The 22,500-nt window shown below is 39.0% G+C and overlaps 1 protein-coding gene across 6 annotated transcripts in view; it reads left to right on the top strand.

Moving 5' to 3' along the window:
- gria2 (glutamate ionotropic receptor AMPA type subunit 2) overlaps positions 1 to 22,500 on the top strand; it is a 62,444-nt gene that overhangs the window by 33,395 nt on the left and 6,549 nt on the right. For all 6 annotated transcript variants that reach the window (XM_011473133.2, XM_011473136.3, XM_004086474.3 and 3 more), the window contains exons 4-12: positions 7,356 to 7,552; positions 8,447 to 8,500; positions 8,591 to 8,749; positions 10,757 to 10,924; positions 14,883 to 14,987; positions 15,196 to 15,303; positions 16,258 to 16,464; positions 16,965 to 17,332; positions 21,844 to 22,042. In XM_011473133.2, the coding sequence (XP_011471435.1) occupies positions 7,356 to 7,552; positions 8,447 to 8,500; positions 8,591 to 8,749; positions 10,757 to 10,924; positions 14,883 to 14,987; positions 15,196 to 15,303; positions 16,258 to 16,464; positions 16,965 to 17,332; positions 21,844 to 22,042 (1,565 nt within the window). The remainder of the gene's footprint in view (positions 1 to 7,355; positions 7,553 to 8,446; positions 8,501 to 8,590; positions 8,750 to 10,756; positions 10,925 to 14,882; positions 14,988 to 15,195; positions 15,304 to 16,257; positions 16,465 to 16,964; positions 17,333 to 21,843; positions 22,043 to 22,500) is intronic.

The raw sequence follows: 22,500 nt of genomic DNA, 5'->3' as shown, positions 1-22,500 counted from the left end.
AAGGTAAAACATGAATGTTAGTGGTATTCAACCCAAAGAGAAGTAAGTGAGATGACAGGAAACTCAAACATACTAAGATTTTCTGCAGAAGGAAGTAGAATTGAAACCAGACAAGATCTTCTGAAGACATATTACAGTAATGCTGCTTTTAAAAAGAATCTTCAAATGAAGTCCTCAGATTTCCATGAAGCCTCATTCACAGACAAAATAAAATTAAATAAAGGAACAAAGCCTCTCTGTGAGTTTCGGTTCTATTTTATAAAGTTCTGTCACAACTCTGCCTTCTGTATGCAGTTTGTGTCTATAACTATTATAATAAGGAAATAATAGTATTGCTATCTATACAATTCTTTGTCCAGCCTGATCAAATATGAAACAAACAAAGTAAACATTAAACATTTAAGAGTTATTATTATGTTAAAACTTTAAAGACTAAATCAATTATTCAGATTAAATACATGGATGAATGAGGTAAACAAACATGGAACATTGACTAAAATTTGATTCTGTCTTAAATGGTTGAACTCGTTACATTTGATCACAATTGTAAAACTTGCAGTCAGATGTGAGGCACTGGGAAACTGGGAAAATGACCCGCGCTCACGTCTAGACCTCTTCATGTTTAAATCGCTACTGTTTATCTTTTATTTTACACTGACTCTGCTAAAACCTGAGCAGCACAAAGGCTTCTCACACAATCAGCAGAGATTAAGTTCTTTCAGCTTGGAATGCTTAAAAACAGGTGACAGAAAGAAAAAAGGCTAAAAATGAACATAACAAAGCATAGAAACAATGAAAAGCCTCCAAAGATATTCTGCTGAGTCATGCCAACCCGCATCCACCAGCACTGCCTACCTGTGCTGGGTTGGTGGTGGTTGTTGGGGCGGGGGCGGGGGGTTTTCTAATGAAAAAAATGGCAAAGAATCCAGGTTTAGCTTTTATGTGGATAAGTCTCCTTTTCCACTCACAGGCTGATGATCACAGGTCAGGTTACATCTTTAGCTCTGTTTTTTCTGGAAAGGTAAAGCATAGGAAAAGTTTAGCGCATCCATGACAGCCTGAAGGGGGCCTACAGCAACATTTAAAGAACACACAGAGGGGCTTTGGGTAAGAGAAGATGAATCAGCCCAGACAAGGGAGTGTGTTTGCACTGAATACAGTGCACTGTGCTCAGTGGATTAGAGGGATTACATTTTATTCTGTATCGTTTAACATACCTTAAACTCTCCCACTGTGCCCACCACACACCCACACACACCCACACACACACACACACACACACACACACGCACAGACCCAGATCTTCACTGTCAGGCTCTTCTCTGAGGCTCATGTGCCACACAGATGCTCTGATCTTCCCTGCATTGCTGCTGTCTTCCTTCTCAGTCTTGTTCTGAACTTGTCATAGGATGAAAAAACTGCTCCCCTCTGAAATCAAAGGAACATTTTCTGAATGGTCCCCATGCGAATATAAGCAGTGACCTGCTCTTCCTACAGGACATCCACCGCTTCACCCAAAAGCCTGTTTTGCATCTTTCATCATTGCATGGCTCTTTAATTAGGTCAGTGTGGTCCTCTCGTTGCCATGGCTACAGAGATGTAGTGACAAAGGAAGATGTAGGAGGCTGTGAAGCTGGTTGTTAACTGATGCAACCGTGTTAGAGCATGGGTGCTTCTCACAAAGCTGCAATGGAGGACCCCAGCAAATTTCCATTGCTCCTTCCTGCACATCCATGACAGAGACCACCATTTTAGAATCACCTATGCAGTGGGAGACATGTTTGTCTTTTTTGAACTTAGAACTTTTTGCTGTTGTGTATATTCAGCAGATTAAAAATGTTTCATTTTTATGTTCTTCCTTTTTTTCTGTAATGGGTGAACTGCTAAGAAAAAAAAAGATTACAAAAGTTTCAATTCAATTGAATTCAATTGAATTCAATTATATTTGCATAGCCCAAAATCACAACAACAGATGGGCTTCATATCGGTAATTCAAAAAGTAAAACATGAACTCAAAAGGATCATAAATACATAGAGTTCAATAGGAAAATACTAAAATGAACTAACAAACTGACTAAACTAAACTGAACATCCCTGCCCTTAGACCCCCCTTCACGGTAAGGAAAAACTCCTAAAAGAACCGGATTCCGGAAAAATGAAGAAACCTCAGGGGTGTCCACATGAAGGAGGGATCCTCCCCCAGGACGGACAGGCGATTTACCAGAACTCTTAGAGAAGAATTTACTTATCTAAATCTACAACTACATATTTAAAGTCCAGCAGACGAGCTTCATCCAGTCGATGTTGGGGTGACAGTCGGTGGTGCGAGTCGAGCCGGAGACAGGAACCGCAGGTGTAAGAGGAGGAGCAGAGATGAGGTACACGGCTAGGAACAGAGCAGAGACGAGCCAGAGGCAGGATCCACAGCCAGGTGTAGGAGCAGTAATAGAGGCGAGCCAGAGACGAGATACACGGTCAGGTACAGCAGCACTGATTTGAATTGAAGTTCAACAGTATCTACACATACCTTACCAGAAAGTGACAAATCATCATTAAAATGATCAAAAACGACAAAAAGTGTGTCTTTCATGGAACAAAAAAAATGTAAAAACCTAAAACCTGCATCTAACTGACCCCCAAGAAGGACAACCTATCTGTTTTTTATTTGCAAATGCTAAAAAAATGCACATTAACTGAAGTGTGTGAAAGTCCAGCAGACGAGTGTTTTGGTGGTCAAGGAACACCATCATGCACGTCCTCCATCTTGTTCTGCTTCAGCTCACCTGATTCAGCTCCTCATCAGGCTCTGCAGAAGCATGATAGTGTGGTTATCGGGTGTGTCAGAGTAGGCCAGGATTGAAAAAATGCAGGACAGTGTTCCCAAAGGGAAACACTGAAGTAAATTTATTATACTGGACACTAAATTGAAGTTTGATATTTTTATGTGGTTTTGTCTAAGATTTGATGTGTGAGTAAAGACTATGATCCAGAATGAAAGGAAAGGTGAAGAAGACTGTGGTGAGAGCAACATGTTGTTGGTTTAGAGACTCTGATTCAGAGACAGGAGGGAGAGCTGGAGGTAGCAGAGATGAAGGTTCTCTTTAGGAGAGACCAGGATGGATCAGGAATGAATCCATCAGAGGAACAGATCATGGTAGATGTTTTGGAGATAAATGAAGGGAAGCAGATGGAGATGTTTGGACCTGAGTCCTGACCATCTCCCACGGCACACTGGTTGAAAAACACTGGGTTAAAGGATGCTGAGGTTGGAGCTAGCAGGAAAGAGATCTAGAAGAAGACCAAAGAGGAGATTCATGGATGTAGAGAAGGATGATATGTAGGCAGTGACATGTGGTGAGACACTGACAGCTTTACAAGCATACAAAACCCACTATATTTGTCAACTACTAATTGTGTTGCCATATCAGCATCTTTTTATAAACATGACAGGTTCATATTAAGACAGTAAAGAATATAAAATGTATATCGGTTCAGGTTGACTCCAATGAAACACCAAGGTGAATACTAGACAGACTATAATAAAGACACAGCACCACGGAGGATGCACGCTCTGTCTCACACATACACCTGTTCTTGTAAATGAAGTCCATGCGTCTGTCCTGGACAAAAATCTTTGTGACTTTGGCCTAAAAGTCCTCCTTATTGTCTTTTAGTTTTTGAATTCTCTCAGTCTCAATGAAGAACCTTTATAATAAGGGTCCTTAATAAACTATTTATAAGACATTAACAAGCACTTGCAATGTTTTAGTTAATTGCTTATGTATTGGTTTGGCATTGGTCGTCCATTATTAATTACTTCACGTTTTGATTGAAAGTCCAACATTGAGACATATTCTAAAGGTATTAAATTCTTGCAGTCAGTCAGAGCAAAACAAAATAAAGACCATCTATTGAACTTTATTACAACCACTGAAGAACGAATGTGGCAGAGCTCCTGCCTGCCTCACCTTTTTCTTTTCAGTGGGGTTTCATGTCAAATCCGAACTCTAAATGAACAATAGACAAACGTGAAACAAATTAGATTTTTAATAATAAAAAAAATTGTAAACATTATTAGTTAGTATTAGCTGAGTAAATTAAAGACATGTACACGCTGGATTTCTGCTGTGTGGCATAGCTCAGCGCTGCCTCACCTGTGCTGAGATTTAAAAAATGACTAGAATCATACTATAAATTTCATTCATAGCACATATTAGTGGACACATGTATTTCATCATTAGTATACATCTCATGATGGCAGGTGAGGTAATACCTGCTGTGAGTAAGGAGCATGCAGAGGAGAGGTGAGCTGTATCCGGATGATTCACTGTGGCCCCTCCTAAAAGACCCAGTCAAAAAAAGAAAGAAGAAGAATTTAGCATACCCCTAAATAATCTTTAAAGAAAAAAATCAGTTTGTACTGTTAGGCAGAGAGGAGTGCTTATTAGACGTTATTCATTGAGTTCATTTTCAGATTTCACACATCAGCTAAAACACTGAAGGCTTCAATCTGTTTGAAAGTTTTATCTTTTAAGGGCTTAAAGGCACTGGTCTGTTTAGCAGACATCATTTTTTAAAGCAACTGATTTCAACACTAGAAATCAATCTTTGTCTTAAGTGCCTTGCCCAAGGCCACAAACTTGGGATTTAAGCCATTGATTCACTGCAGATATGCAAACTTTTCACGAGCAAGAGAGGCCAGAGAATCCAAGGAAGGGAAACAAAGGCCACTGTGGGAATCATGAGAAATGTAAAAGGGTTTCATGGGAAACCGGGTTGTAGAGAGGAGCTGCTGATGGATGCTTGATTGTTAAAGGACTTTTGGGACAAGCTGGTCTTCTTCTTCAGGCTTTATTCCTGTCCTGGTTTGAACTTCATTAAGGCAAAACATGTCAATTCCAGAACATCTCCAGGTGGTCTGTTCCACTTTCATCTGAGAAGGGAATATGTGAAAGCAAAACAAAGCAGAGGAAGAGGTGAAAGCTATCCGCATCACCCGCCCATGGTGTAAAAGCTACCTAAAGTCAACTCATTGTTCCATTTGCCATTTATAAGAAAACCATCAAGGTTTTACCAGCAACTGTTTGTGGTTTTATCACTTGGATTGACCTAGCAGGTGATCAATGCCATCTGCTGTCCTTCTGTGTTAAAAGTGGTTTTCAGGGTGAAGAGGTATGTTTATGAGATGAATACACGTACGTCAGAGAGTTTCCTAGCTAAACTATTATTATTTCTTACATGGTCAGCCTCAAACCACAGAGACATAGCAACTCATTCTTTTGAGTTGCTATTTTCAAATAGAACTGTGGTTTATTGAAACTAAAATAAAAAAAATCTTTTGAGCAATAATTCTAAACTGATGACCAAGCAGGAGTTCCTCTCAAGAGATCAATGTTATGTTTTATTCCTGCTTGTAGGCTTCATGCTACATCAAATTAGCAGATGCTGCATGTTGGCCTAGCTGCAGACTTGACAAAGATGCACTGTAATTACAGCATGGCTATTTTGTCTTTTTATGAGGTCCTAATCCACCAATTTATTCTGGGAAAAGCTTGAAATCTTTAATATTTGAAATGCAGAGTAGTCAGCAGATGCAGAAAAATACATATATTAATGTCAACTTAGTTCAGAAAGATGTAATTCTATGGTTCACATATTCATGTGAGGGGGACCTTTCATTTCCATCACAGAGGACACCTCAAGGGCCTCCGCTTCTGCTCATCAGATTAGGCGACACCCGCAAACTCAGACCCTGAGATAAGGAGGGACCCATTGGTTTATTAATCACAGAAATAATTTCACATAAAATACTTCTATTGAGTTAAATGAGTTAAAAGTCAATTAGCAAATTTCACATTAGGTCCTCTTGGAGTTCAACATAAAGTTTGAAAAGGTTCTGGACACCATAGCTTAATACGGTTTATCTCTTGAGTCTAAATCAAATAAACTAATTAACTGAAGTTAAACTGTATATTTATAATATTGCTTAAAATGAGCGGAATAATTGGTCTTTGAACATTAAGCTTATTTTCTTTTGTCACAATATCTTCTAATTACCTTGTTCAATAAGTATTAGTAAAACACTCACATTTAAGTGGACCATGAATACCCTGCTGTTACCATAATGCTCTCAGAATTCATCACAGGAACTTGCAAATCTTGATTTTCTTCACGGCTGTCATAAAAAACGATGACTGCACTGCATGAAATTGATTACAAGTGTAATTCACTTCAGCGTGGCAGGCTGGAATGAAACACTGAAACCCTTTTACCAAAGCGCTCTGACCGCTCTCAGGATCGATATGAGCTCGGCCTCAGAGGTGACGTGTGCACTGGGAGTGGGCTGCAAGCACACAAGTGATTTATGTCAAAAACATCAGCCCCTTTCACCTGGAATTTTTGGTTTTAATTGGGTATTTCTGTACTTCTGTTTCAGCAAAGCCCAAAGAAAGATACAATCATTAAATTGTTCTTAACACGAAGAAAAAAACAAAGTATTTTAAGAAATTGCTTTTATTTTTTTCAAACAGTGCAGAATGATGGCAGCAGACAAACGCATGCCTGATTCTAACTGAAATACATTTTTGAAAACTGCATTTAAAAAATAAAAGAGCTAAAACGTCATAGAAAATGAAGAGCAGAGACTGTGAAAATGCAGCACATCCATATGAAGAGTTTATAAAAAATCCTTTCTTCATTTGGGTTCATGTGGGATTATATGTATAAAAGTAATAAAGTATTTTACACAGATTAGATCTCAGTCATAAACCAGATAAACCTGAGTAAAAGAAAGCAGTACAAATCAAGTGAGTTGATCCCTGTCAACCTGAACGCTGAACAGCAGACATTTTAACGTCTCAGAAATGATACAGTGAAAAAGCTCAAACATACAGTAGTTTAGCGTTATGGTTGCAGTCGGGTGTTTGGCCAGCTTTTTGTCCTCCCACATGCTCTGCAGCTTCATAACCAAACACCTGTGACTCATGCAGATGAGCACAGAGCCGCTGCTCGAGCTCCACAGGCTCCACAGCTCAGAACAGGCAAACAATCAACAGCCATGCTGCAGACGTAAAAAGCAGCCTCTCAGGTGGATGTGGTCATTTTCCATTTTCAGATGAGTCCGTTAACGTTAGCATTACTGTCTCATTTACTCACTGTTTTCTTCTGAAAACAGAGCTTATGAAAACACAGAGATTATTCATGTTTTTAAACATTAACTAAGAAAATTAAGTGTTCTCCACACATGATCATGAAGAACCTAAAAATACCTGAACAATGCCTTCTAAACGACCTCCATTGGTTTGACAGCAGCGCAGATGACATGAATGATTGGGGATGTCACATTTTGCCCCCAGGCCTCACTACGCTGCAGGTGGTTCTGGACACAGCAGCAGAAAAGAAGTGGCAGGTGACTGCCATCAATGTGGGAAACCTGAAGGATGAGAGGAAGGACGAGGCGTACCGCTCACTCTTCCAGGACCTGGAGAACAAGAAGGAGAGGAGAGTGATACTGGACTGTGAGCAGGACAAAGTCAAAGACATCATGGATCAGGTATTTGAGGGGTTTCTGTGTCTTTCACATGTGATCTCAATGTTGGTGGTAAATTCCCCTCAGATGGATGCAGTGCCTTGTGCCTGATTGCGATAAACGTGAATTCTGACCTTGGATGTGCAGATAAACACGTGTGAATGTGAGAGCAGATGAAACAGTTTCAAATAAAAACAGAGCAGCAGGAGAAGCAATAACTCTTCTGTGATTGAGCCGCTCATCCAGAACAGGCGTTAAATTTAGTTTGGATGGGCGCATTAGGAAAACAACGCTCGCTCGCTCTCGGCCTGGCAGGACGGCGGATGGAAAATGGAAAAATAACAATTACTCTAATTGTTTATTTAGACCATAAACAAAACCGCAATTAAAGGTGAAGCAAATGTAGACAAACAAGCTACTTTTACTTAACCTTTTACCCACGAGAATGGCTTATTGATTAGCAGTTAAAGCTTAGCAGCTTCTACTCACCTGAATGCTGACTGAGAAAGTTGTCCTCCGCTTTAGGGACTCCTTCAAGAGAAAAAAACAGAATACGCTCATGTAGAAATTTGCAGCTGAGATGAAGTTTTGAGCAGAGCTTTCTGTGTATCAGATACCAAGCTTTAAAAGTGAATCTTTTATTTCACACAGAAGAGGAAAAAAGCATTTTTCAGAATAAAGCTTGGTTTGAATGAAGACACTTCTGCTCCTGTCTGTTATCATCTGCCTCATGTCACTCACCAGCATAACATGGACTCAAACAAATCCGGATTTCTTGTGGTCACTTACTTTTATAGTGTTTTGAAAAATTGCAGTTTCTGAAATTTCTAATGACTGGGGGCATCCAGTTTTTGAGCTGCTGCTCGTCAAAAGATGTTTGCTGAGACTTCTGTGTATGTTTGTTGGATGATGTTGCAGGTCATCACAATAGGCCGACACGTGAAAGGCTACCACTACATTATTGCCAACCTTGTAAGTTCAAACACCTTTTGTGTCTTATCCTACTTCTCTGTTCCATGTAGTGCTTCTGCTAAAAACAGGTGATTGGCTTTGCTGTTTCAGGGGTTTGTTGATGGAGACCTGTCCAAGATTCAGTACGGTGGAGCCAACGTTTCGGGATTTCAGATTGTTGATTTTGATGATCCTCTGGTTTCAAAATTCGATCAGCGATGGGAAGCCCTGGAGGAAAAGGAGTATCCAGGTGCTGACAGCAAAATAAGGGTAAGGTCCAGCAGCCATATACTTGTACTGAATATTTGCACGACTTACTTTTGCCAGTAGTCTTGGTTTTGTTCACTTTTGTGGCCTTTGACCAAATAAACATGTGGTATCCTCACAGAAAATAAACAAAAAAGCTCACTGTTGGGAAGACATTGTTGTTTCTTAGACATAAGAACTTTAGCATAGCAACAAATTTTACTTTTACTTAAAAAGACATCTGAATCCCCCCCCACACACACACACACACACACCACCGCCTCACAACATGTCAGTTAGATATAAATTAGTCTAAATAGTCTCAAACTGAACCGATGGCTCCATATGTTTTGCTCTTTCTGACTATGAAACTCGGTAAACGTCCCACTCCACACAATGTTCAAAAGTGTTTGGGCATTTTCTGCTGTTTTTTCAAAGTTTTTATGGTTTTCATGGAGTTTGCATTAGGGCTGGGTGATATAGAATTATTTTATGTCACCGTATGGTTTTTCATATCAGGCGATGACAATATATCACAAAAATCAAATAACTATATTTGTAAAACACTGTGTTGCTCATAAAAGAAATCATAAGCATGTTGTTATGATTTAAATATTTATTCCCTATACATTCCTACTCCTCTACATACAAATGCACTGAAGGAACAGGATGATACAGTTTTTCTCAGATAACTAACAAAAGGCATATATATTACAAACTAAACTGAAAATTAAAGCAAAAGCTTTCAAGCAATGTTGCCAGATATGTCATGCTTTTCCAGCCCATAAGTCATAAGAAGCGCCAGGTCCCACAAGAAAATGCCCATAAAATTAATCTTTAATTAATTTGCTGTAATTAACAGAAATTAATCATCATTACTTCCCATTTTGATTGAAAGCCTAACTCTGAAACATTACCCCCCCCCCCCCCCCCATTCCCTTTTTTAAACATTAAGAACATTCAGGAAAAAAAGAAGGAAAGAGGAAAAAACACACAGAACTGTTGGGAACTGATTATCATGATCAAAAGGGAGATTTTTCCTGCATTTTTACAGGGGCCGAAGTTTGGTTCTCTTTTTTTAACTTGTCCTGTCCAACATCTGGGCAAACAGATGAGAGCTGAAGGCCTCTTGTGTTGGACATATTTTACTTTAACAACAGGGGTTATGAATCTTCTGACAAACCAGAGGTATGTCTGAATAAACCCCTTTTGTAATCGAGGCCAAACTTTATTCATTTTAATCATAATTGAAAATCTTTAATGCTACACTGGTAATGCACAGATTCAATTATTTTATTTAGTTAGAAAAAAAAGTTTTATTAATATCCCATAAATTGACCTGTTGTATTTATTTGCCACGTTCGGAAGTCCGCTTTTCTAAAATATTAAACTGGTCCATGTTTACATATACGCGACACATTTAACATCTCTTTAGCATAGCATCGTAGCATCATGTTATGCTACAGCGCTGTCCACAAATCTACACTTATTATTAAACTTTCTGTTGAGGCTGTGGCTACCGCGGGTTTATCTTCCAGTTCTGCCTGGATCCTGTTGAAAATAACTGCATGTTACACATCTATGCAGACAGTAGAGGAGGAGAGGACAAAAGAAATTCACCAGAAGGAGAACTAATAAACAGGAATAACTTGACACAAACATTTAGTCACCGTACTCGCAACTAGCAAGTGTTAGTTCTGGACCCTTCAAAATTAAAAAAAGTCTAAAGCATCATTTTCCTGTTGAGTTATATTGCGTTATGTGTCGTCACTGTTTTAACACCCAGCCCTAGTTTGCATAAAGAATATATTTTTTTGTTGAAGCAAATAAAACTTCTGTTCCAGCTACAAATTGAACCTTCAGTTTAAGTATGTGTTGAAAGGATGAGTCAAACTTCAATATAATGATGAGGGTCCAACTTTAGATTCACATAACCACCAGGTTTTTTGGACTCAGTGAACTGTGTAACTGTGTAAGTAAGTAAACTTACATTTTAAAAGCCTGTTGCCTCATCTGCCATTTTTCTTTCAGTACACATCAGCGCTGACCTATGACGCAGTTCAGGTGATGACTGAAGCCTTCCGGTATCTGCATAAGCAGCGCATTGACTTCACCAGGAGGGCCAACACTGGTGACTGTCTGGCCAACCCTGCGGTTCCTTGGGCTCAGGGAGTGGAAATCGAGCGAGCGCTCAAACAGGTAATGCTTTGCGTCCAGAGCATGTTCCTCTCTCAGAAGTCATCATGAGCAGATTGAAAACAAACCCAGTCAAATGACCTTTTTAGATTCACCAACTCTTCAGCAGAAGTTCTTTAAATGTAAGGGTAAAGAAATGTTGACTCTAACCGGAAAAGCAAGCGAGCCAGTGTTTGTGTTTGGTCACCAGGTCTGCTCACTGTGCTTCTTGAAAGATTCTGTTCACTTCAGTTCAGCATCTGAAGTGACAACTGGAAACTGCTCATCACATCGCAAGGGGAACCACAACAGGGCTTTACTGTCTTTGTTGAACATCTGTTGCTATGGTGACAGCATCTCTCTCTTAAAAACTGCACAAAAGGCAAAAAAGGAGGAATTGATAAGGTGCTGGTGTTCACAGCATGCTTTGGTGCACACAGTGGCTGTGACAGCTGATTCTCCAGCGAAAACTGATTTACCCAACTCTCCTTTGAGTTTTATTCAAAAGAAACATCAGAAGAATGAGCTCAGACAGCAAGGCAATGGCGGTTCATTTCACTTCCAAACTAGGAGATAAAACATGGAGTTTTAAATAGCAAAATAATTTTAGTTTGAGAAAACATGTTTTAGCCAATAGAATATTTTTCCTGAATTAGGATTTCTTGGTATGACCATTTTTTAACCCCATTGGCAGATTTTTGTTTTGTTTTGTTTATTCAAAGACATTATTTAGTTTAAAAATATTTGACTCACTTTAATGGAGTCTGTTTTTGCAGCGTGCTGCATAGTATTCACCACATTTACAAATAAATCTCTTATACGTCTAAATAATTTTACATATACAAGCTAGAGAGGCAAAAAAATAAATAAATGTGTTTTCCTTCTAAAAAAAACATAAAAATTTAAAAAAAGCTATTAATAGTCTTTTTGTCCTGAAGGATAATCTGAGCCTGAAATGAGTTGTCTCAGATTAAAAACGGCTTTCTCTTAAATTGTCTTTAATGAATTGTCTGAAATCAGAAAGTCTTTTCAAATCAATATCTTCAAAGATTCAAATTAAACTTTATTGTCAATCTCTATAATGTTTTCACATACATAGAAATTGAAAATACTTGAGTCCTCATTCGTTTTCAAATAGGTATAGACATTCACAAACTGTCTTTTCAAACTAAATCTGGACAATTTTAACTACCAGAAACAGGAAGTTAAGAAAACTATCAGACAGCAGTGTCAGTCCTCTACAGGCCAGTCTGTCAAAATATGTCATGACATCAAACCACTGCTTCTGAGACCACTGCTTTAAATGATTTAGAGACAGAGAGAACGTCCAGCTAATGTGGTTAAAGTTAGGACAGAGTGTTAACCTGGTTGAGTGGACACCATTCGTGCAGAATGGGCACATGAGGTGCATGCCTCTTCATGTAAATGCAGCAATCATGTGTAGTGTGCTTGTGAAAGGCTCAAAATGGTGAAACGATGGTGTTGTGTTTAGGACTGGTGATTACATATATCTATCTGTCAGCAATGTGTCAGCTGACAGTGTTGTTGAGTTATCTTTCAAGAATTTTTCAAATGACCATTTCTCATACCTTTCATCTCTTTTTTTTCTAAAAAATAAGTAGCAAAACCAAAAACTGTGGAAAAACAATAAAAGTGATGTGACAATCGACTATCATGACTTCAATGCACTAAGGATCATTGACAGAAAGCAGCAGTAACATTGATCTATAACTGAAAGCTGGTGTAAACACAACCCAGGGGACAAATAGAACCTTAAATATTAAAAGGACTACTACAGATCTGACATATCAAACATAAAAACACTATAAAAAAACAATAATGCACTTTTACTTACTAATCATCATAACCACCTTATGTTGTGCACACCTCATTGATATTCAGCCTGACAGGTCTGCATCTGTTAAAGATATCAGCCAAACCCTTAAGGTGAAGAATTTCTTCAGTTTCATCTTACATCCAAAAATGAAGAACACCAAGTACTTCCATAAAATGCTCAAAGCATCAGCAGAGCTGCAGACTAACTTTTTGCACTGCTTACAGCGGTAACTCTTTTTCTAGAGTTACGGGCCCCCACATTGTCAACTGCATTGCATTTAACAGAACGTTTTACAGTCACCTCTTGTTACCAGAGTACAGTACTTACTGCTGCCTCCTCCTAGGGAATGGGAGGAGTCCCTCAGACAGTGCATTTATCTCAGTATGAAATGTGTTGTATAGATGCACAGATTTTCAGTGTTTCTCCTTTAAAGGCATTAGCACTGGTCACCAATCCACTATTGTCAGCCATCAGCCTCCCACAGTCTCTACAACAAACAGTGCATTATACAAAAGCCTTTCATGTTTCTGAGCAGGAAACTTTCTTAAGAGAAGAGTCTTGGACATAAATACACCACAGGAGACTTTAGGATTACATCCCTTCAGCGCCGCAGTGCTGTCATAAAGTTTATTAAAATATCAGAAATAAGTAAGATTTGGGTTTAATCATCAGACTCACAATGGTATTTCTGGTCAGACTTCTTCCAAACGAGAACCTATTTTTTTTCTCTCTCTCTCTGCCCTGAAATTCACATTCAAACAAATGCTTATAAATGATGTCATTGCTGTAAAATAAGAGCAAATAAGGCATTTATTACATTTAAAGCTTCATTCTCCAGCCCTTCATTGTGCATTCTCAGCAGTCTCTTTCTCTTCTCTTGGTGTCAAAACCTGAAATGTCATCAAATGTACAGTAATATTACTGCAAAAGTGCTGCTTTTCTGCTATGAAAGGCTATCATTCTCACCTGAGCCCATAAATGTTTTTGTCAGGAAAAATTGGTTTGTTTAACACCCTTGCCATATATGGAGATCTGTTAGGCTGTCAGCAAATTTACACCTAATTCTCAGGCCTAATCAGAGCTGAAGAATAGATTTTGAAAGTAGTCATTTTTTCTATTCTCTAAGGCTACATCCACTGTGTTGATCAGACACAGCTCACCTCCCTCTGACCATTTAGAAATGGAGCCAAACATATATTCAAAGATAGCCCTATCTGGCCCCCGAGGGTAAACTTTATTGTCATCCTCTGAAAAATCTCTGCAGCTACTTTAGACATATTTTGTAGTAACTATTGAAGACCCATTCCAAAGAAAATTGTATTCTTGGTGTTTTTAACATGTTCTTGTGGCATTTTCTTATGATAGAGGACATTTATAAAGGAAAACTTGAAATAGAATTTCTGAGGATTTTTTTATTCAAATGGTTGTGAATCAGGAGTAGACGAAAAAATGCTGTTTGAAAAGCGTGTAAGTGTGACGTACAAACTACAATCGGTGGGTCACAAGCTCCCTGCTCCGCTCCATTCCAATGCATCGACTTGCAGGTCAAATAGATCCATAAACGTCTTTGTTTACCTCGTCTGAGCTGGAATCTGGATCTAAACTGTACGACTGGATGGATCTGATAGTGCTCATATTTTTTGTTGCACCAGTAATGTTGAGATTAAGGTTGAGGTTGTGAGGGGCTATTGGAAGAGCACGTAAACACATGGCTGATGGGAAGGGGCGGGCTTACTCTGAGCTGACAGTCCCGCCCACAACTCAGGGGGGAATTTCCAAAGAACTACTGCTTGAAGTATTTAAAGTATTGTTCACAAAATCAACAAAATCCATACCTGAGTACATTTGACAGAGAGTAGGCTTTGTTTGTCTGCGGTGACTCCTTTTGCTCTGGGTTTGCACAGGCACAGCATCAGTGGACGGGTACTGTGATTGATAAATCGTTGCTTGATTCCCTAAAGTTAAAACATGAATTAGGCATTGCTAGTTATTATTATATTACAATCAGTAATCCTTTCAAAAAGGATATCAACAAAAGTGCTCAGAGTACCTAAAGAATGCTCACCATCATGTCAAACTGTGGGTATTCTTCAAACTCTATTTGTTCACACAGGAGTAGTAACTGTTACATCTCTTGTCTCTAAGGTACGAGTGGAAGGTCTGACAGGAAACATCCAGTTTGATCAACATGGCAAGAGAGTCAATTACTCTGTAAATATCATGGAACTGAAGAATAATGGCCCCGTAAAGGTAAGGTCAGGTCTAGACGTGTGTGTCAACATCACCTAAAATAGAGCACTTTTTAAAACTCACCAGCATCGCTGAGACTGATGGTGTGATGCTGTTCTGACATGTGGAGTAGATGATGGATGTCAATAGAAGCATGCATAAATCATTTCACGTACTGTTCAAGCTCATTGGTCTTCTGCTCTTGACAGTCTTTGTGCACTCTTTACAGATTGGATACTGGAACGAAGTTGACAAAATGGTTCTCACCAAATTGGGCGAACCTTCAAATGACACCACAGGCATGGAGAACAAAACTGTCATAGTCACCACCATTCTGGTAAATTCTACAGCATTCAGTATGACTGTCTGACTGCTGTTAAAGCTCAAGCTGGAACCAAAGATAGACACATCTAACGACTTAGGGCAGTGATCCCCAACCCCCAGGCTATGGACCAAACAGCAAAGGATGAGCCAGAGACAAATATAAAGCAATGATTATTATGTTATCTAAGAGTATAAAAGGGTCCAGCTGTTTATTTGATAGAACATTTACTTTAAGTCAGCGGAAAATGCTTCTTACATGCTTTTCTGTGTTCCTGTGTCTTGTTACTACCTTGTAGTTTCTTAACAGAATTCTCTTAAAATAATGCCATAACACCATAACGATAAGACAACTCATTGAAATGTGTTTGGATGAATGCAGGTTCATCAAAAGAACTTTTGATGTGACATACATTGATTCTCACTGTTTTCCCAACAATCTATATGTCATGAACACTTCTCAGTGTTCCTTCTTAGTCATCTCACCAGTAACCGTCGTGCAGCATGCCTCCGCCATACTTTAAAAAAAAAAGGCGAGTAGAAAGTGTTTAGCTTGATGTTGATACAGGCATTAGAAATATAAAGTTTGAATAAAGGGAACTTTCCCAACAAGGTCTGCAAAGCGCAGGACTTCCATAACTTCTATCTTTAGAGATACCTTGCCCCGCCCTAGTAATTCCTTACCAATGACTGAAGAGATTTTTAGTCCCGTCATTTTGTTTACAAGCTTTGGTCCAGAACAGGAACGTCAGCTTGACGGCAGTCTAAATACAGATCAAACGCATGGTTCAGGACTCAATCCGGACTAAGTGACTTTCCCAGTCTAAAAACACCCTAAACGTTGGGTACTGGTACAGGAGGCAAAATTGCTAGGTTTGGGTTGTATTTTAAGCTGTGTCTTATTCATTATTTAAACTGTTATCTCTTAAATGCTAAACTGTGTTTTTGTTCTATGTTTTTCCCCTTTCAGGAAGCTCCATATGTGATGCTGAAAAAGAATGCTGACCTGTTTGTTGACAATGAACGTTATGAAGGGTACTGTGTTGATCTGGCTGCAGAAATAGCAAAGCACTGCGGCTTCAAGTACCAGCTGAAAATAGTGGGTGATGGAAAGTATGGAGCCAGAGATGCAGAGACCAAAATCTGGAATGGAATGGTTGGAGAGTTAGTATATGGGGTGAGTTCTTCTCCTCGTATTAGAAGGGATGGGTTTGAAAAGCTCAGGCCATGCTGCTTTAAGGCTAAATGATCTTAATCCTATGTCTTATTACCAACATTAGTTTTGCATCAGTTCAAAAGGCTCATGCATGATGCAAGTCTTCGATGTTCCCCTTGTCTGTTGGTTTAATCCGCACCTCAGCTGATTCCTGAATTCTTCTGATTGGTTTATCTGTTTAATGTCTTTTAATTGGCCAAAAGTGTTGGTATCCACCAATTTCTTCAAAACCTTCATCCTCATTAGTCTTTTGTTCTCTCCTAAGCATGTAAAGTAAACCAAACTAAATTATTAGTTTGGTGTGAAAGCAATCTGTATTTTCCATCTAAATAAACAGTGTGCAAAACTGCTCCAGTGTGAAAGCAATTACAATGATTAAAAAAATAAATTGCAAGAAAAAAAAGCAAATTATTTAATGAATTAATGTTCTTTCTAATTGTGTTTTTTTTATGCTTTTGTAGAAAGCAGACATTGCTGTGGCCCCTTTGACTATAACATTAGTCAGAGAAGAAGTGATTGATTTCTCAAAACCCTTCATGTCTCTGGGAATCTCCATCATGATCAAGAAGCCTCAAAAATCCAAACCTGGAGTCTTCTCTTTCCTGGACCCACTGGCTTATGAGATCTGGATGTGTATTGTATTTGCCTACATCGGTGTCAGCGTGGTGCTGTTTCTTGTCAGCCGTTTCAGCCCCTATGAGTGGCACACAGAGGAGTATGAGGATGGACAGATCCAGACCAATGAATCGACTAATGAGTTTGGCATATTCAACAGCCTGTGGTTTTCCCTGGGAGCTTTTATGAGACAAGGATGTGACATTTCACCAAGGTAGGTGGGAATTCCAAACACATGTTAGATGCTGGTTGTGGATGATGGTCGCTGTATGATGGTTTGAAAAGTCCAAAATATTTTTAAAAACCTTTTTGCCTTTATTTCTGTGTATATAATCTGCTTTTTAAGAAATAATTTTATACCTGCTTAAATGGAGATTACCCAGTCATTTAAATTTCAGCATTATCATGACTTACTGTAGGTCCAACAGTTTGATCCAGTTAATAGCTTTGCATCATGTTTACAATCTTAACTCACACAGCTCCTTAAAAATGGAACCGATGTGCCTTTGTTACCATTTAAGGTGGGTAATAGAGGGGTCACCAAGTGGGAGTGGAATGCCCTACTTTAAATTACATTATCACCAAGAACTGTAAAATGGCTATGTAGATTTTAATATGATCCATGCTGTTTTCCAAAGTCAGTTATAATTAAAAAAAATCCTGTTGGAGATGCATACATAGGCAAAAAACAAACACATTTTAATTTCTGCCACCATACACAAACAAAGAAAGAGTTATTAAACAACAACAAAAAGTTACAATTTTGTATGGGTAACACTAAGTGACAATTACATTGTTTGGATCAGATTCCAGTTAATTTCTATTAAAACTGTGAATACAGGCCAAGACGTTCTTTACACATGAAGCTCAAATGAGCTGATGGCTCTAAACTCTCTACAGGAAAGACTGAAAGCATAAGTGGGCTGAAGCTCCCCCAATGGTAACAGTGGTGTATTGAAAATGACTAGATGTATGGAAACATAATGTAGGGTTGGCAAATGTTATATGTGGTGTTCAGCAGTCATGCCATCAAAAGTTATGTGTATGCTTCACTAAGATGAATCAATCTTTGACTTGGCCTGGCCTTTCTTTTTCTCTGTGATGATGTGAAAGGTGTCAGCATGTGTATCATCACTGTGAGTTCTCTCTTAATGTCTCACCATCTGAGGCCATGCTCAGCCTCCTCTTGATCCCTGGAACTGATTGTTCTAAGACTTTGAATACTGAAACTGAACCAAACTGCTGTTTGTTTAACCCTTTTAACACGGGAGCTGTCGCCCGCAACTAAACCTAAATAACAGTTTTTACATACCATACATTCTTGACCTTTCACCTGATCAACGTGATTTAGCTGACCATTGCAGGAGGAGCTTGTCACATCAGTTTTGCGCCAATATGCAATGCTTTATGTTCGTGAAGTGTTGCAAAACAGCGCAAAGGAGCTTTTCTTTATGGAAGAATCGGCAGATTTAAGTTCTTCTCCGCTTCAGACTGTGCTAGAATTATGTTAATTGCGTCATTGGTGTTGTCACTTCTTTTTTTAATATGCGTTAAGATGAATCACTATCCTTAACCCAGAATGGTCATATGTATATTCTTAGAGAAAAAGCAACAAACTAACATTTGGTTGCAACACTTTTAACTTTGTTTTGTTGTGCTGTTAATTTGATAGGCTTCTGCCACCACACAACATTCAATTTGGTCTATAGGTGGATTCATTTTTTGCCATGATTTTGTAATGATGATGGCAGGATCAGACTAAAATTTAGAGTCTGCAGATCTGCAGATTTTTAATGATTTGAAATCTGGAGTCTGGACTGTGCGGGTAAAGGGATGCTAAAGTTAGAGCAACCAGGAAGTGGGGCAAGAGGAGGAGCAGAGAGGAGTTGAAGGATGTAGTGAAGGAGGACATGAGGGTGGTTGGTGTGAGGGAGGAGGTTGCAGAGAGAGGGTCAGATGGTGGGGGAAAGTCACTGTGAGGACGCCTGACTTGCGCACATTTACTAATCAATCCTGGCAGAGTTTAGAAAATCGTATAAAAGTTAAACGTGTCAAGTGTTTTCACAACACTGAACCATTTCAACATTTCAACCAATTGATTCCTATTTTGTCAGTGGGTCAGGGAGCTTTGGTTTCTCTGGTTTCTCCATCCCTTGTTTATATTTGTTTTTTGATTTGCAATGTTTTTTACCTTTCATTCCTGGTGCCCAGATAACAAAATGGTAGCCAAGGCCTTCACTTCCTGTTTATGAGGGTTAACCTCTACGTATAAAGGGGGGGGGGGGGGACTGGATTTATTTGGTTACCTTCTGGGTTGAAATGATTTTAGTTCTTTTATACTTTTATGTCCGTTTTGTTTACAGGAGTTTAAATGTTTCATTTTTCAAGAAACCTGTAGTTTCCTCTTGGGCGGGGCCAGCCACTTAATGTGGCTGGAGTGCGCCCATAAAAGGTAAAGGTTTGTTTTATTTTTGATGAAACAATGTATGGCGTATGTCTCAACCATTCAGAAAGCAACAAGAAATTACATTTGCGCTGATCAATTTCCCTTTTCCACGTCGATTATTACCGACATCTGTAGCTTGTCAGATGTAATTAAATGGAGGGAAATAAAATGCCCCATCACAATGCGTAATGACGCACAATGGCTGATCTTGCACTCTTAGAAGATGTGGCAAATGGAAGAATTCAGAGTGAACGCATCTTTAGACAGCAAGAAGACGTGCTGGCAAACGAGGACAAGTGGCTTATGAGCCGGTTCCGACTTTCTCGAGCCGTCCTCTTGGACCTCTGCGGGCTTTTGGGCCCGGCGTTACAGAGGAGCACTCGGAGGAACCACGCGTCACCCGGTGAATCTGGCGCTCCGGTCCCCCCCACCCCCACCCCATCCCCACCCCTCCGACCGGCCACGGTCCGAGGTTGTGAGGCTACAGCATTAACGGCGTCTGCCACTCATGTGCCTTTTTGGCATTAGTAATGTCCACACTGTGCCCTCCAAACAACATTATTCTCCTCTTTTCCACCTCGCCAACGATAAATTCTACTTCACATTGAGTGAAGTTACGTTTTTTTGATTTCCTCTCAGTGTTTGCCATGGTTTCGCAATTAATGAATATTCATTTGTGGGCGTTTCACGGACTATTTATGGGCAACTATGGGCGTGTCATGAGGCCGCAAAAGCTGCGCTGCATTTAGAATCGGTTGTGATTTATTAAGGGAAAGATGCGTAGGATGTGCGTGCGCACGGTTTTATAACTCCGAATATTTCTGTGCGTACGCACGTCCTATGTTTCATCCGTACGCCACTTCTGACGCAAATCCTACGCAAAGTTTTATAAATGAGGCCCCAGGTCACTACCTTGGATGCAGCAGAGCCACTGTCACGGAATCTGTGTGTGTGTGGGTAAATGTGTGTGTGCATGGGTGAATCGCAGTGGTGACTATAAAGCATCTTGGGCCTTAATCAAGGTAGAAAAGCACTAAATAAGTATATGTTATTGACACTGTAAAATTTAAATTAGTGTTAAAAATCCAAACACAATGTTTATAATGCTTCCATCAGTCACAGAACCTGGTTACGGATGTGAATATTATTAGGAAGCACATGTCATGGAACTATTGAATTTTTACCCACAACCCAAGGTTAAAATGCCACAAAGTACAATTTCTGGGTTGATGCAAATATCAGAAAGCCTCTTTCAGTATAATTAGTATCATAGTATTTACAAACATATGTCTGAATTTGAAAAAAAATAAATTAATTAACAGAGAGACGGAAAACAGAGCAGCAAACATAATCCATCCATGCAAACACATTGAAATCAACACATGAAAGCTACTAGTGGCCATAATGCAGTTTTTTGTATTTTAAAATGGATGCATCAGCTTAAGGTTAAACCATAAGCCTCAAACAGAAAGACTGTTGAATGTGTCATGCAAAAACTGCATGGCTTAGTAAATGTGCTGACCATGGAACACGTTGGGGGAACAAAATGAATCTCTAAAATGATTTCAACATTAAATTCTAAGAATGCTATGTTCTTTTAGCAGTTGATTTATGCTTGATCTATTGTTTTTTTATTTATTTATTTCTTCCCGGGGCTCCTGAAGGATTCAGTGTAAAAGAATTGCAGTGCAGATGAAACGTTTGATTTGCCTCTCCTCGCCTCAGCGGGCCACATGCTATTCTTCCATGGACGTGAAGTCCAACCTTGATTTGTATCAGAAAATGTCCAACAGTTTTTGCCAGAGTATCATGAACAATGACTGTTTTTTTCTCTGGGTTGCACTGTTGTTCACGCCCAATGGGGGGGTCAGTCTTGATCCTTTTGCTCTCACTTTCTACTGTCAAACCCACTTTTCACAAGATTTAATTTGAACAACTGTTTTTTTTTCAATCTTTCCAAAATCTTTTAAGGATAGATTTTTGGATGGTTTTCCAAATTTAAGAGATTTTACCAATCTTCCTTTTTGTTTTGTTTTTTAACATGCCAGAAATGAGATCCTTCTGAAACAGATTAACCTTGAAATCCCAGAATGACTTTTACAGCATGTTTGTTCCAGAAGTATGGAAGCTACGATGCACAGAAGTTTGAATAACATTTCTGTCCTACATAATCATCCTTGCAATTTTTTTCATTTTAAAGTTACCCTTTGTTTTGCTTTTAAACTGGTAATCAAGCATTGGTGTTTTAATACATGCCTCCTTTTTTGGTTTATTCATAGATCCTTGTCTGGACGTATTGTTGGTGGGGTGTGGTGGTTCTTCACTTTGATCATCATCTCGTCCTACACAGCCAACCTGGCTGCTTTTTTAACTGTTGAGAGGATGGTGTCTCCTATTGAAAGTGCAGAGGACCTGGCAAAACAGACTGAGATAGCTTATGGGACTCTAGACTCTGGCTCAACCAAAGAGTTCTTTCGAGTAAGTAAACATTTTATAAACTGAAAATATTGAAACCACTTTTCCCGGTTTTCTTAAGTTTGAAACAGTTAAACCAGGGGGGTCAAACTCATTTTCACCGAGGGCCACATCAGCACAGTGGTTGTCCTCAAAAGGCCAGATGTAACTTATATATGTCACTAAATGTAATGGAAAAATAAATCTAACTACTCCTTAATGTTAAATAACGCATTATTTATTTATAACTTTTCAAAGTGACAATTACAGTTGCATAGAAAATATATGTTTGCTTGTTATTCCAGCATAAATCCTTTTACATTTTGTCAACTTATTAAAATCCACATAACTCCATTAATGAAGGATCAAACTGTCCAAGTGAATAAAGAAAAATAACATAAAACTGAGCTACAAAGAACATGTATTACACGCGTAACATTTTACAAAAAAAGGCTGCACACAACTGATGGTTTGATGACAAC

The sequence above is a fragment of the Oryzias latipes genome, chromosome 10 (assembly GCF_002234675.1).
Source record: "Oryzias latipes chromosome 10, ASM223467v1".
NCBI lineage: Eukaryota > Metazoa > Chordata > Actinopteri > Beloniformes > Adrianichthyidae > Oryzias > Oryzias latipes.
The sequence above is the reverse complement of the archived record's forward strand: the minus strand, read 5'-3'. Positions and strand labels throughout refer to the sequence as shown.